Below are 14,608 nucleotides of genomic sequence, written 5' to 3' on the forward strand. Positions count from 1 at the left end.
AGGCATGATTTCTAAAGCTTGGTGATTGGAACTGATTCTCATACAATTAGCTCCTATAGGCATGCTTTCTAGATGGACGATGAGATTGCAATAGCGAATTAATTAGTTAAAATCCTATGGGCATGATATCTACTGGGCAGATTAAGGAGCAGTCATTAGCAATTATTTCCTATAGGTATGCTGTCTAGCAACACATAGCAGTAGACACAAGAATAGATAGAATACTCATGCATTGAAAACATACTAATTATGTGAGTGTGTGATCCCCTAATGACATGATTTCTAATAGTGCCCAAAGAGATTCACATATAACAAGTCGGATAGCAAATAGATCACACAAATCCTATAAACATGCTTTCTACCCTTTTTCATGCAAATATTAAGAGATACCCATTTCTCAATTTCACTATCACCCCAATTGTTATTATAGAATTATTACAGGCCCAATAATGAATAAATTACAAAGTAGTACAAGCAATAACAGTAGGCCCAAGACAGGCCCAAAAGATACCTAGCACTGACAAGCCTTCAACTAAGCTCTTTCTCCACACATATCTCAGCATAGCCCAAAAACCATAGGAAAACTCGAACCAAACCCAACAGCCATGGTTTGATCATAGGATCCAAGAAACAATCACTTACACAAGTCAATTTGCACATTCAACAGGCAGAAAGAAGGACATAACTGAGTAGTAAGGAAAATGGCCAAAGAACCTCAGGCGCTAGTGTGTCAGAGTTCACAAGGGTCTCAAAAAGGACCCCGAGCAGTGCTCACACTAGGGAGGTTAATAGAGAAAGCTTTAGTGGCCTTGGCTTTCAGCCGCCCAAGAATTATAGGTTTAGAATAGGGTAAACAACCAATGAGAACAAAAATAGTAGTCAAATAGCAGAGTTTGAAGAAGTGCATTTGCATTTTAGGAACAGGCATTGCAAGAGTGATCACACAATGAACATATCAACACAGAGGGTAAACAAACTCAAGAGACAGGTTAATATTATAAGTCCACACTTAGCACATTGAGGCAAGGAACATTTGTAAGAAAGCAAGGGGGATTATGGTTTCTGGGATTACGAAATTAATAAGCAAGGCATTATGCCAAATAGGACAAACAACAGAACATCAACTTAACAGGTTCAAGCCTAAGGGTCAAATTATGCTAAGCACCATGGGTTGAACAGTGCAACTCACACCAATAAGGATAACAGAATCAAATGTTATAGGGAACGCAAGTTAAGAAGCTATTCGAAAAGGTTCCAACTAGTTGCTAGGGAGTACAGAGTTAGGCACGGTAAGGACATACTAAGTGAATAAAATGATCATAGGAACAAATCATAGCTAGAATGAGGGTCTTAGCATGGATTGGGGCATATCACAGATACAAATCAATCACTATAGAAATTCAGGACAAGGCAGGAAATAAACTGACATCATATAACCAATGTAAACACTCAAAGTACCAATACATTAAGCTAAACGAACTTCAAACAGTCTAAATTGCTCAAGTTAAACACAAATACAGTTTAGAACTGATAATTTAGGCATGAGCAAATGCTAGAGAGGTTCATATCATAAGTAGAGTTACATATAGAGATAGTCTAAAAACACATTAGGTTATGCAATTTCTAGGGCATGAATATGCTAATCAGGAATATAAGAGAATGAACATTGCAAAGGCTAAAGAACTCACCAGTTACTGATTGACAAGTAGACAAACAAGAAAAGAATAGAATCATTTTGAACATCAACAAAGCAGTATAACCCAGGACATTAGATGCGTCAAGTTCCTAAGGGCTTCAAGGAACTCAGGGCAATGCTCACACCCAAGGAAGGTCGAGAGAAATAGGAATTCCGGTGGCCTTGGCTTTCAGCCGGCCAAGAGCCAAAATAGAACAAAAGAATAAGCGAACAACAGAGTGAAAATCTTTAGCTTTTTAGTGGAAATTTTTTGATTCCAATCCGTCCAAAAGGGAATGGGGGAGGCATTTATATAGCAGTCAAAATCGAGCAAACATATAAGGAAACAAAATAAGTTAAGCAACAAACAAGGAAAAGAAACATGCAAATCGATTTGAAATCAATTTAAGAGAGAAAATCTGTAAACACTAGTTTTTTTAGGGAAAGTGTAAATTAGCAGAATCCAAACAAAATCGAACTCACACAGTATGGTATTGAACGTATATAGACGAAATAGTGCTCAAAATCAAAGATTCGAACCACTTTTGGTTTGATTTCAGAAGATATTGCTTGCCATGTTTAGGCAAGCACCTAGGTAATAACACAAACGGACAACAAGTACCAAAATGATTCGAATATGGCAAGAGAATGGTAGTCGAATCCCATTATCAGTGGGATTAGGAGAGGGGATTAAGGGGAGGCGGCTAGGGTTCTCTAGAAGAGAGAATATGAGAGTTGAGCATTTAGGGCGGCGGATTAAGGGGAAATGGGTAGGGTTCTGGGTTAGGTTAATTTAAGAGGGGGGAGTGGACGATGGCCGTTGATCTTGAGAGATCAACGGCTGAGATAAAAAAATTGGACGGGCGGGTCGTTTAGAAGCGGGCCGCGATCGGGTATTAGACATGGGTCGTTTGGCTTTGGGTTGGGATAATTGGGCTAGATATTTGAGTGTTTGGGCCATTCATTTGGTCCGAAATTGGTTTAAAAATTGGGCTGTTGTTTAAATACCCAAAAATTATCAAAAATAATTTATAAAAATAATTAATAAACAACAAAAAATATTATTTGTGCACTAAAATAATTGAAAATAATAACTTAATATTATAAAAATATAAAAAGCTATTTTGGCACAAATAATATAATTACATGAATATAGGCTATTATTACAAAAATATGCAATTAGCCTAAAAATGCAAATGCAATTATTGAAAAAATGAAGTAAAATATTATAAAACATATATGTTGGTGTAAATAATAAGTTTGGATGATTAAGTCATCACAAAATAATTTAAAGGATAATTAGTTGATATTTATATAATATAAATGTAGAACGAAATTGATTTAGAGCTTTAAAAATTATGGAAAGTTATAGAAAATACTTGTATAGGTTTATAAAATAAATGATGATGCAAATGTGCCATTTTGAAAGTATATATGCATTTTTAGAAAATATGAGGGGAAAATTGGGTATCAACAATCATCACCGGTACTTCAAGTCTCGCCATTCATTTCGGCAAGCCTAAATCTCGACAAGCCTTGAAGCAGGGGGCATTTGTAGATAAACAAAATTTTATTAAATTTAAATCCACACGTAATTTGGATTTCATCATGTATTAAATACATATTAGTCCAAATGATACTATGGGCTAGTATAATCGGGTCGATTATTTAAATCTAAAATGAATTGATTTAAATAAAAGTCCAATGTATTATTGGGCTAGCCCATCAATTGGTCTTCTATCAAATAGGTCGGCCCATAAGTCTCAAGCCCAATGATCCACTTGGATTTTCTTGGAGACTACTCCACCCCACACCTATATAAGGGGTCAAAGGAGAAAGCTAAGACACAAGCAAGTAAGCAGAAGGAAAGGCTAAAGTGAAGAATAGCATCAAGGTCTCCATCCATATCTGCAATCATCATCTATGGTCAAATTCCAAAGGCGAACTCAAATCATAAGCGGGCGGCTTCAAATCTTCCGTTCGTGATAACCCAACAACAAATCCTGGTTCGTGACGAGCTTCAAGTTGTTCGTGACGCACCGCAAATTTGAAATCCGTCAAGTTCAAGATCAAACTCTCAAGCTCTTGAACCATCATTCGTGAGGAGAAGAATCAGAGGACCACGTCTTTTTAGATTCGAGATATTCTAGAGATTATAACCCCATCACTTGAAATTGAATATAATATTTGTCGCTATATTTCTTGTCTTGATTATTATTTTTCAGGAACGAAATTTAGTTGTTACAAAGGTATTTCTAATCCATAATTAGAAATTTGTTAACCTTTTTTTTACTACACATAACTGCTTATATTGCTGCTCATAAATACATTTTGCTGAAAAAAAGTATTTTGAACTTGCAAAATCTTTGACAAAACAGACTTTTTAATTCTCATATTATAATCCACTATACTTTTTAGGGAAAAGGGTCAAATATGCCCATCTACTTTGGTATATTGTTCACATCTATCCTCCATTATACTATCGGGACATATCTACCCTTATCGTTAGCCAAACTTTTTAAAAATACCCTTCACCTAACGGAAAGCCACCAAATTAAAAAAAGTATTTTTTTTTTAAAACCCATTAATAACCCGTTAAACCCCTTTCATTTACTATACTTCTTCCTCACATATTAGTCATCTGTTTCGTAGTTACCTGTTGAACTCAAGAATTGAAAGACATAAAAATACCGACAACTATATATTCATTTATATATTGAGTCCCGATTCTTTTAATATCCTTATTGTATATTTATTATATTCTAACTTTTCCAAAAAAAAATTTCTTCTAGCTTGTCTCTTTGTTTTTTTCACCGTGTCAAACTGTATCGAGTATTCATCATGATTTTCTTTCCATTATGATTTGAATGTTTATAGCATCTTATTAGGTTAATACTTCTGAAGTCTTAAGGCAACTACCGAAGTATTTCTTCCTCCGGCAGTGAGCCTTTGTTGATGAGTATTCACGTACCATAATTTTCTTATTATGCTTTAAGCATTTGGGCAACAAATAATTATCGCCAAATCACGCCTTAAGAACCAACGTTAGATTCCAACCTAGAAAATAATTAGAGGAGATTCAATTTAATATCAAACTACCGTCTAATAAATTCATCAAGAATGAAAGAAAGTACGCCAATAAGTTGGAAAGCAACTTAACAACCTAAGTACACTAACTTCATGTATTAACCAAATACAAGTATTACTAAAGTATATATCAGTTGTTACCAACATACAAACCAACTGTCAAGTGTGCATTACATTAGACAAAGGGATGCCATGTTATATTCACACAAAAAAAATAATCGAAAGTGATAACATGACATCCTAATGCCACCATGAACAACTAGTAATCAAAAATATAAGTTCTTACTAATTCTACTTCCACCATCATTCTCGTCTCTCTCTAAATAAATAAAATGTATTAAGAAGTCTCACAAATTTAGGTTTTAAATTTTTAAATGATGGGTTTAACAGATTATGGGTTAATGATTTTTTTTAAATTATTATTTTATTAATTTGGTGGCTTTTCGTTAGGTGAAGGGTATTTTTAAAAGGTTTGGCTAACGGTAAACATAGATATGTTCCGATAGTATAACGGAGGATAGACGTGGACAATATATTAAAGTAGATATGTATATTTGGCTCTTTTATTAATATATTAATATAACTTGTTTGCAAATGAAAGACCCATTCCGGTCCAAGCTCCTAAAAACCCTAGTAGTAGAAGAGCAAACTTAAATTATTGGAGATTGAATTGATAATGGGTACCCAATTTCGTGAATTTGCCTCTGATACTATGGAGGGGTTACAAAAGGCTTATCGTAGCGCGATGTCTCAGGATCCAAATAGCAGCTTAAGTTCCATTTCTGCTGCTCTTCAAAAGCCTACCGTAAAATCTTCAGGCTCTGTTTCTGTTTCGTCCGCTGATCAATCACAACTCTTGCTTACTCGGTCTCCCATGTATTAATTTTCTCAGTTTGCTCTTTTATATACATATATGTTTTTTTATAACTGTAGTGTCTGAGCCCGCTTGCGCAGTTCGTTCTTTTATAACTGTGTTATCCGAACGAGCTTGCTCAGTTTGTTCTTGATATTGGCTTATTTTGTTTTATTTTATTTGTTACAATTTGACCTTGTTTCGCGTGATGTTAATCTCGTATCTTTGATGAGGATTTAACACCTTATTGCAAGGAATGTAACAAATGGAAATGGGTGCTGCTCTTATGGTAAAGCTGTATATCTTTGATTGCAGGCAAGCAGTATCACTATGGACTTGTTCAAAGCTCTGTGCCATTTGCTTTGTTGCTGGAGTAGTTGTAGGTTATACACTGAAGCGTCGTGTACGCCGATGGGCTTCCAAACTTCTCAAGGGATTGAAAGACTAACAAGTTTTGGATATTTACAGTTTCTTATTGTAATTGCATTTTCCATGTAGGTAACCCATTGTACTGTTATTTCCCATGATATAGAGAAGTCTTTCATGATTCTTTGCTGCATAAGTGCTGAAATGTATTTATATTCACTGTTTCCCTGTGTTTGATGCAAAAATATATATCAACTTTCTTCGGTATTCTTTATTGACAGCTCTCATCCACTCTGTAATTTCTGATATGTCAATGGACCTTATTGACAAAATAAGAAAATGTAACAAAATTTAGAAACAAATACACGAGACAATTTATTTATCTTGGAGTAAGAAAATAATCCTTTCTATCGCTGGTTAGGACACTTGATAGATGTAACTGCCTTGTAGTAGCTTGATTTGTCATGTACTCACCCCTCATAAAGCAGCATCACACCTTTTTTTTTCCGGTTCCATATTTACTTCCTTCTCTTGCGCTCTTTTCATTAATTATCCTTTTCATCCTCACACTTGCTGCTTAGTGATATTCACACATGCACTGAGGATGTCATATACCCTTCTTCACACACTGCACATAGGTGCATAGTAGTGGGACAATATTGTTCCTATGTATTTGACACTGTAACGACAAACATGATTGCTTTCTCGTATCAGTAGGAACATCTTTATGTGGAGATCCCAAAAGCACAAATATTTACATTTTCCAATAGATAGAACTCTACTCTTTTGATTTCTTTCTCTATTGTAACTTGTATGATATATATGCATTTACATTTCTCTGAATCAATGTGTATTGGTACATGCATTCCTCTTAATCTATGGACAATTACAAAAAATAAAAAGAAAAAAAGTATACCGTGTCGCTTATTTGCGAAATTTGCTATTTCAAAAGTACTCCTTGTGGAAGTCAAATCTTGTGGATGTCTTGTAAGTCAATTCTTGTGATAGCTTCTTCAATTCCTTTGCCAAGGCAGGCAACCCGCAATAGAAGACTCCTGTGAATCATGTGTAACTGTGTTATTAACAAATCTAGCTTGATTGATTAAAACTCTTCCTTTCTTTTTAGCTCTTTTTCCCTTCCCCTCTAAAATACAAAAATGTTATCACGGAAACGCACCGTTGGTTACTTCTTTCTTCTAAATGGTCACGAAGAAACTAACATAGTTTCTCTAATCAGCTTGATCCAACTGTATGAGTTTTTTTTTAAAGTTTAAAGAACACATTTTTCATCTCATCTGTTACTACCTGTTTAGATTCCTTCAAAAGATAAAGTTAGGATTTATAGTGACATACTGGTCCTTATTGTGAGCTATATTTTCTGTCTCTAAAGTTCCGCTTCAAGTTTCATGTTCTATTTTATATATAAAGTTTCTTTCTTCGCCTCTATTATGTGATAATTTCCATGGGCAGGAGGTTTGGACATATTGGTGAAGTGTCCTTTAGCTCTAGAGGTGAACAAATAGGTTCAGGTAACACAACACTTCTTGGAACCACATATGCTTACAGTTTATCAAAGTTTAGGTTGTAGAAATTCTTTACCTACTGTGGAGTATGGATGTTTTGAAGCTATTTTGCTGAATACTTCTTTCCATTTGGGCCTTGCAAAATGAGTCCTTACCTGCAGTAGAATTAGTTTAATTAGTACTAGCTGGAGAACGATTCACCTCAAGTTTGTTTCTCTATTCCGTGTTGTGGTTGAAGACTTCTCATGAAATTTAGCAGCTTTCGAGTAATAGAATTTCTCTATCTAGTACATGGCACTCATTGAGCTAAGCTGAAAACTGTTCTTTCTTATATGTTTCTTTTCCATTTCTCTTTTATAGGGTTTGGTTGAGAGTGGTGATGGATCATACCCGAGTGCCAGACAGGATGTCAACACCATGTTTTGCATGGTTGAGCGCCTGGACCATAGTGATGAGAGTTGACCTGGCATCGCCCTCTTCATACACACTCGTCAGATAATTGTGCATCTCTATCAGACCCTGTTTCATTGAAATCATCAGAAAAGATATAGCTGAGCCAATTAGTTATGGATCATAGCAGAATCCCAGAAAGGAGGATAAATGGTTTTTTTTTTTGGGGGGGGGGGGGGAGGAGGGAGGGGAATTGAGATATCCTGTAACAAATCTGTGTACATTACTTTGTGATCCATTTCGGCCACTTCATTCATCACCCCTTTAAACCACTCAAAGGATCCAGGTTCTCTGGTAACCCAATAAAAATGTGCACTTTTTGTCCTTATTGATTTCTTTTTTCCACTTGATGCCGCGCTTGAAGAGGCATAACTTGTCCAGCTGTCATCTGATGCGCTGGTCTCAGTATTCGAATCCTAAGGTAGCATCATGGACAGAGAGACTGTAAGTTGGACCCTTAACATTCTACTTGGTTAGTTCTAAATTAACTTGGAAGTAAAATTTGTACCAGTTGTTCTTCTGATCTTGAATTGTTCAATAGATCCTTTAGGATACTTATAAAAGGGGTAGCGCCAATACCAAGTCCCACAAGGAGTAAGACATCATAATTTTGATAGTCCTGTGCTGCGGCGCCATATGGTCCATCAACAAGCAATCGAGGTAAACTGCGTCATTACAAGCCCTTTAGACTTCTTAATAAGGAAATCTCGATTATAATGTTTGACAGGTCAAAAATCAAATAGAGGAGTTTTACCCTCTTTGATCAACATTCCCACGTTCTTTAAACTTAGCCCGCCCGATTTCACATGCTGAACTATCATCCTCTGTGAGAACCCGCTTAAGTTCGTTCGTCCAATCTCCTACAATGCGGATGTGAACACTGAGGTAGTCATCTCCTGGTGCTGATGTTATAGAAAATGGATGCCTGGAGAAACATCATTATGTTAAATGCCTGTTGGTGGAGGCATGATTAACTTAAATGCAGAAACACCACACTTACCATTCAAATGAGGAGATTGTTGGGCACTGCAGGAATATGTATTGCCCACTCTTGTATTTGAAACCATTTGGCTTTGACATGGTAAGGCTAAAGACATCTCCTGGAAGTACAGAAACCTGTAAAGACCAAAAGAAAAACAATTTTCATTGCTTACTCAAAAAAAAAAGAAAAGGAAAACCATCTTCATTGATCTCCTGTCTTGTTTTTTTTTTCCTTCACCCACGTCTTCTTATCTCAGTCGTTTTTTTCCCCCTTTACTACTGTCTTGGGGGGTGCATGTCATTAGGAACCAGATGCTTGTATTATCTCTAGGAATACAGAACTGCAAATTAAATACAAAAAGCCTACCGTAACTCAATGATTTTATATATGTTGAGTATCTCTCTTGACTTTGAGTTTGCTTAATTGTAAATTTACTCAGTGATCTTAGTTCCTCAATAGACGATTGTGAAAAATGTTGTGGTGCTGGTGGTTGGAATGTGTGAGTTTTGGATTGATTTCTGATGGTGCTTGATGGTCATGTTTATGATGTACACACTGGACAGTATGGCATGGGATAAGAGAAACTCTGTTGCTTTATGAAGTAGCTGATTGAATATATGGTTTTGCTGTGGTGTTTGGATCGTTTCATCTGCTCTATATTTGTGAACCTTAGAGCATGTTTCCTTTTTATTTTTTTAACTTTTTAAAGAGGTATTAAGCTGTGTTGACACCGTTGGAGAGAGGTGAATTGGTGAGGGGTTGTAGACAGGGAGGCGAATAGCAGGTTTTAGTTGAAGCTTATTTGTATGCAGAAAGGAGTCTTCTTGCGTAATTTCTGTATAGATGGAAAAACAACTTTGATAAAGCCAGTCACCTTCAAAATCTTTGCTGTGTAGTGTTCTGATCTGCATGTTCTCAAACTCCTCTCGGCTATATAGAGGAGCAACGGCATGGAGATGTACATCCATGTCTGCAAAATGGGAAACATATTGTCAGCATATCAATCTTTAGATTTTATAAAGCAACTTGGTGTTCTATGTCCTTACTGTTTTCTGCCACCATTGGTGAACCAAGAACAGGAACGTTCCATGTACTATTAGGAGTACATAGACCACTGCTAGAAGGTGATGAGAATACCAAAATGCGTTGAACCCTGTTAATCGATTGAAAGGAGGTGGCAGCTTCAATACATTTCTCCTGAAGCCTCGTGTTGCTAGTGTGAAGACAATCGCCATCAAAATCACCATAGCAATGCCAGTAATACCTTCAATACCGGTCAAGAGGCTTTTGAAAGTGGGCTTCACGTTGTCAAAATCAGAAGCTATTAGTGCAAATTTCTCAGGAGATGAGTTAATCAGACGAGGAAAATCACACGCTAAATGGTTTCCCGCGTGAAGCAAGATTCCAATTGCAATGGCATATGCAATAATCTGCCAATTGAAACAACACTGTTAAGATCGAGAAATTGTCAGGTGCACAGTATGTTCTCTTGTTGTTGTAGTTTACCTTGTGAAAATTGATATTATCATCAAAAGGAACAAGGAGCTTGGCCCTAGTAGACCGTAGCCATGTTAAAATGTTTCGACAAACTGGTAGAAGGACAAGTGCCATGTTGAGTTTGAGAGTCTCTGCAGCCCCTTTAGCAGTTGTCAAGCAGTAACCCATAACTTGAAATGCAGCTCTTCGCCTATACTGCAAGAATTTCCAGGTGAAAAGTCCAGCCATAATCATCACCCATAGCAACAGAATCCAGCCCCTTTGCCAGTTATCTAATACAAGGCATTTGAGTCCATAACTTGCTCTCTTTACTAAGTTCCTGGTCTTGCTACGAGTTCCTAAATTCTGACTCCATCCGACGCTTGTTGTGCTTAACGGTCTGCTGTAATTCATGTAATTGTCCCTTTGCAAAAGAAGTGTTTCCAATTGCCATAACTGAAAGGAAAGGGAATACTCTTAGAACTTGCAGTTTTAAACATGTCATGATACTTTAATGGCTATAAAAATATCACTAAGGATAGAATGAGAAGTTTTAAAGTTAAAATTTTTTAAATATAGAAATGTTTTTTAAAAAAAATAATAGAATATAGGAAGATTTTTGGCACACTTTCTTTTAAATTTTGACAATGATTTTTAACGAGAGTGTTAAGTGATCTCTTTCACTCAATAATCGTATAGATTTATATAATTCATGTACCTATTATAACATTGTAGTCAGATAACCTTAAGCTTACACAAAACAGAATTAGTGGAAACCAGCTGCACTAACTTTCAATGATTGTTAAGCATTGAAAGTTAGAGCTCTGATTCCTTTCCTTTGGTTAAAAAGTTAGAAACCAGAATTTCTAAATCCAATCTTTTTCTTTTCTCAAAAAAGTTCTAGTGGTCCCCAAAGTCCAAACACAGTAAGGATTCCCTATGTTTTGACTTATACTTGGCCGTCTAAAAGAAGGTCGTGCCAAAGACTAACCCCTAAAAAAAAGGAAAAAAGTGGAAGATCATGGGTCCGAGTATGTACTAGTCATGATTGGGACAACACAGCTAATAGATACTTAGGATAGATAAAATATATTTTTTTTAATTATTTGGTATTCAAAGTTTAATGACTAGATTAATTTAAATTCATATCCCGTATGGTTTAAGTAGAGGAAAGACTCCTTTTAAGAATTTTTTATTTTCGAACCTTGAATTCGAGACCTCTAATTAAAGATTTAAAGATTTAAAGTAGAAGGCTCACATCTATTTTATAACATCTCTTGAATCGATCAAATGTTCGGCTGGTATTGTTTGTAAATAATCTGAGGAACAAGATATTGTTACCTCAATGTAACCAAGATCATCAGGGTCCAATTCCTCCATAATTAAAGAAGCATACTCGGCTGCACGTTCCTTCAATTTCGACAACTTATTTGCGGAAGCACTCAGCATTATTAGCTGTTGGAAGAACAAAATATAAAATAGGATAAGAAATCCTTGTAGGAAACAGTATTAATACCATTAAATATAACTCCTCCATTAATGTATGATATAACTAAAACTAAACTAATGCATTTCCGAATTATTGAAGATGCCCCTATTCCCAATGGATGCTGGACAAATAAAATATAGTTTGACCTAAATTTAAACCTTTTTAAATTTTGATTCAACAGTTAACCCATGATAATCTTACCTCTTGGACTTCATCTCTCGTGATTTTTCCATCTCCGTTTCTGTCCGCCCTACAAAAATTACACGTAATATCATCATCAAGTAAAAAATTTTAAAAAGTATAAATGAAATAATAACAATAGTTACTCCATAATTTTAGTTACCTTTCTTCCACAAGCGTTGAGGGTTCTTTTTCTTTATGCTATACATTAGTTTTGTAGTTCGTTTCTTTTTTCGTTTTCCAACATTCAATCTTCAGAAAATGCATACACGTATCAAGTATGGTACTGCACTACTACTATACGTTTTAGTATGGATATTTGTGTTGGTTTTTCTCTTTGTTTTTTTTTTCTTGAATGAAGTGGGTCATTGAATTATGAATATAGTATGGATAACTGTAAATTATAGTATTGTGTAATCCCTTTTTTGTTATAATCAGGCTAACTTATCAGATGCACGGTCAAATATTAAACCATAGATAAAATTTACTTTAGGTAATACAAGAAGTGGACCAATCAAGGGGTGTGGTGTAGTGGTAAGTACTCCTTCATCCTTAATCAGGAGTCCCTGGGTATGAAGTCATCTTTGTTAGGAAACGCTTTTTCCCCGTGAATCCGGATTTAGTAGGGTCCCAATATGGGTACCGGACACCGGGTGAGAAACAAAAAAAAATGAAGAAGTGGACCAATCATAACCAATATGTTATACGACTGATAGTTTAAACATACCGATAGACAATTTAGATTCTTATTTAATATAGGAGACAAAGGGTTACTTTTTCGTGTTAAGTTAAGATAATAATGCATATACGACTGATAGTTTAAACATACCGATAGACAAATTAGATTCTTATTTAATATAGGAGAAAAAGGGTTACTTTTTCGTGTTAAGTTAAGATAATAATGCATGCTTTCGAACAAAGTGGAAAGAAATAATTCAAATAAAACAAAACAAAAAAAGTAAAAAGGAAACGAAAAGGAAAGAGAACCCACATGTCAAAGAAAATTTGGAGACGAGCGTCAAAACTTTGATCAGAAATTTGCAACCAAAATTCGTGAAGCTCAGATTTAGTTATCTTCGCCGTCTTTTGACGCCGCCGCCGTACCAGTGCATCAAAAACTCCCACTGCAAACTCTTTCGAATCCGTCATTCCTGCACATGCATCCCCACACAATATAATTATTCACTATAACACTAATTATATCTACAGTATATAAAAATATTTCATTTCAGTAAAACTAATTTCATGCATTATTTACATAATTTCAGCAAATAAAAAGATAGCATTTCATATGGTTTACATGAATTGAGAACTTTGAATGTACCAATGCAATCACCAAAATCTTCTCTAGCGAGCAAACCGTCTTTTGCCAAAGCATCAAACCGCGCCTCTACTTTTTTCCATTGCACATTCGTATCAGATTCACCTGTTGTTTTACTTATGAATCTTAATCCTCCAAGCGCGCGCTGAGCCGTTGATTTACTCCTTACAAGCTTCAATTTCGACTTCATCTCTTCTCGTGCAGTGTTTGTTGTATTGTTATGATTACTGTTGTGATTATGAAACTGAAAATGATCATCTTCTGATGGCGCCGCCGACGTCCGTGACCTCACTGACGGCGATCGGATCCACGAGAATTTCCGGCGAAGTTTCGACGCCGCCGACGCACTACGTGCTAAAAACCCGTTGGGAGCTTCTTCTTCACTTCCATTACCTTCTGCATTGTGTGTTGGTGTTGGTGCTACGCTACACAAAACAATTGAATTATCATCCAATTCTAGCGTAACTTCCACTAAATCCTGCAGGTCGCTGTTTTGCCGCAAATCGTTGAGGAAAATCGGTAACATTGCTCCTCCGACATACTCCGGCCCGGTGTCCAATATCTCCGTCGCCGGCGTATCTTCCGGTAAGTCGAAGTTCCTACTGTATGTTGATCGCTTTGAGCTGCAGCTCCCAAATGATGATGATCTTAAGAATTGTTTGAGCTGCATTGTTTTCTGAATACAATAGTAAAACCAAAATAAATTATCAGCTCATAATAGAGCTTGAAATTTTTACTAAATAGAGAAAAAAGGCTGAGATCACACGCTTCGTTCCGAAATGTTCTTAAAACAAACACCTCTCAACTGATCTCTGAACACGAATTCAACGTTTTTTTGGTTAAGCATTGCCAGTCTCTCTCTCTCAATTTCACATTGGTGCCATGTCGAAAGCGAGATAGAGAGAGAGAAAGAGGAAAAAAGTAGTTGGGGTTTGTTCAAGAAAACTCTATAAAGAATAGCCTACGACTAATAATATACTAATCACATAACTACATTGTACTATTCTCTATTACTATAAGGGTTGTTTGGTAAGGAAATAAGTTACCTCCACATTATAACAATAAGATTATAATAGGGAAATTAAATAATGACAAGATTATTTAATAAATATATTTTATTGAAAGATATTAATTTGGTTCATTAAACTAAAAATGGGATATATGAGATATAATATAAACATATATTTGATGTATACAAGATAAGTT

General features: G+C 35.7%; 1 protein-coding gene and 2 long non-coding RNA genes across 6 annotated transcripts; 2 read left to right on the plus strand and 1 right to left on the minus strand.

Annotated features, from left to right (window-relative positions):
* Window positions 1-5,342: 5,342 nt before the first annotated feature.
* Window positions 5,343-8,003, plus strand: LOC104103651 (uncharacterized). The gene is made up of 3 exons (XR_011409457.1): window positions 5,343-5,638; window positions 5,931-7,510; window positions 7,865-8,003. It is a non-coding gene; the product is annotated as an uncharacterized lncRNA (long non-coding RNA).
* Window positions 6,229-14,347, minus strand: LOC104103650 (respiratory burst oxidase homolog protein E-like). Of its 4 annotated transcripts, none has more exons than XR_004508948.2 (15): window positions 13,406-14,347; window positions 13,073-13,232; window positions 12,103-12,151; window positions 11,754-11,867; window positions 10,443-10,868; window positions 9,983-10,366; window positions 9,811-9,906; window positions 8,955-9,070; window positions 8,709-8,879; window positions 8,463-8,619; window positions 8,182-8,370; window positions 7,895-8,023; window positions 7,585-7,659; window positions 6,898-7,036; window positions 6,229-6,660 (listed from the first exon to the last, which is right to left on the minus strand). XR_004508948.2 is itself a non-coding variant. In XM_009611563.4 (15 exons), the coding sequence occupies exons 1-14, from the start codon at window positions 14,070-14,072 to the stop codon at window positions 6,927-6,929; spliced, it is 2,847 nt and encodes a 948-aa protein (XP_009609858.3). In that variant the 5' UTR covers window positions 14,073-14,347; the 3' UTR covers window positions 6,229-6,660; window positions 6,898-6,926. The 4 variants fall into 4 exon arrangements, 3 of the variants coding, with proteins under 3 accessions (XP_009609858.3, XP_009609859.3, XP_018628783.2); XM_009611563.4 differs by having other exon boundaries at window positions 7,581-7,659; XM_009611564.4 differs by lacking the exon at window positions 6,229-6,660 and having other exon boundaries at window positions 6,749-7,036.
* LOC117278584 (uncharacterized) lies at window positions 8,259-9,324 on the plus strand. The gene is made up of 2 exons (XR_004508949.2): window positions 8,259-8,398; window positions 8,496-9,324. It is a non-coding gene; the product is annotated as an uncharacterized lncRNA (long non-coding RNA).
* Window positions 14,348-14,608: the final 261 nt, after the last annotated feature.

The sequence above is a fragment of the Nicotiana tomentosiformis genome, chromosome 7 (assembly GCF_000390325.3).
Source record: "Nicotiana tomentosiformis chromosome 7, ASM39032v3, whole genome shotgun sequence".
Taxonomy (NCBI): domain Eukaryota; kingdom Viridiplantae; phylum Streptophyta; class Magnoliopsida; order Solanales; family Solanaceae; genus Nicotiana; species Nicotiana tomentosiformis.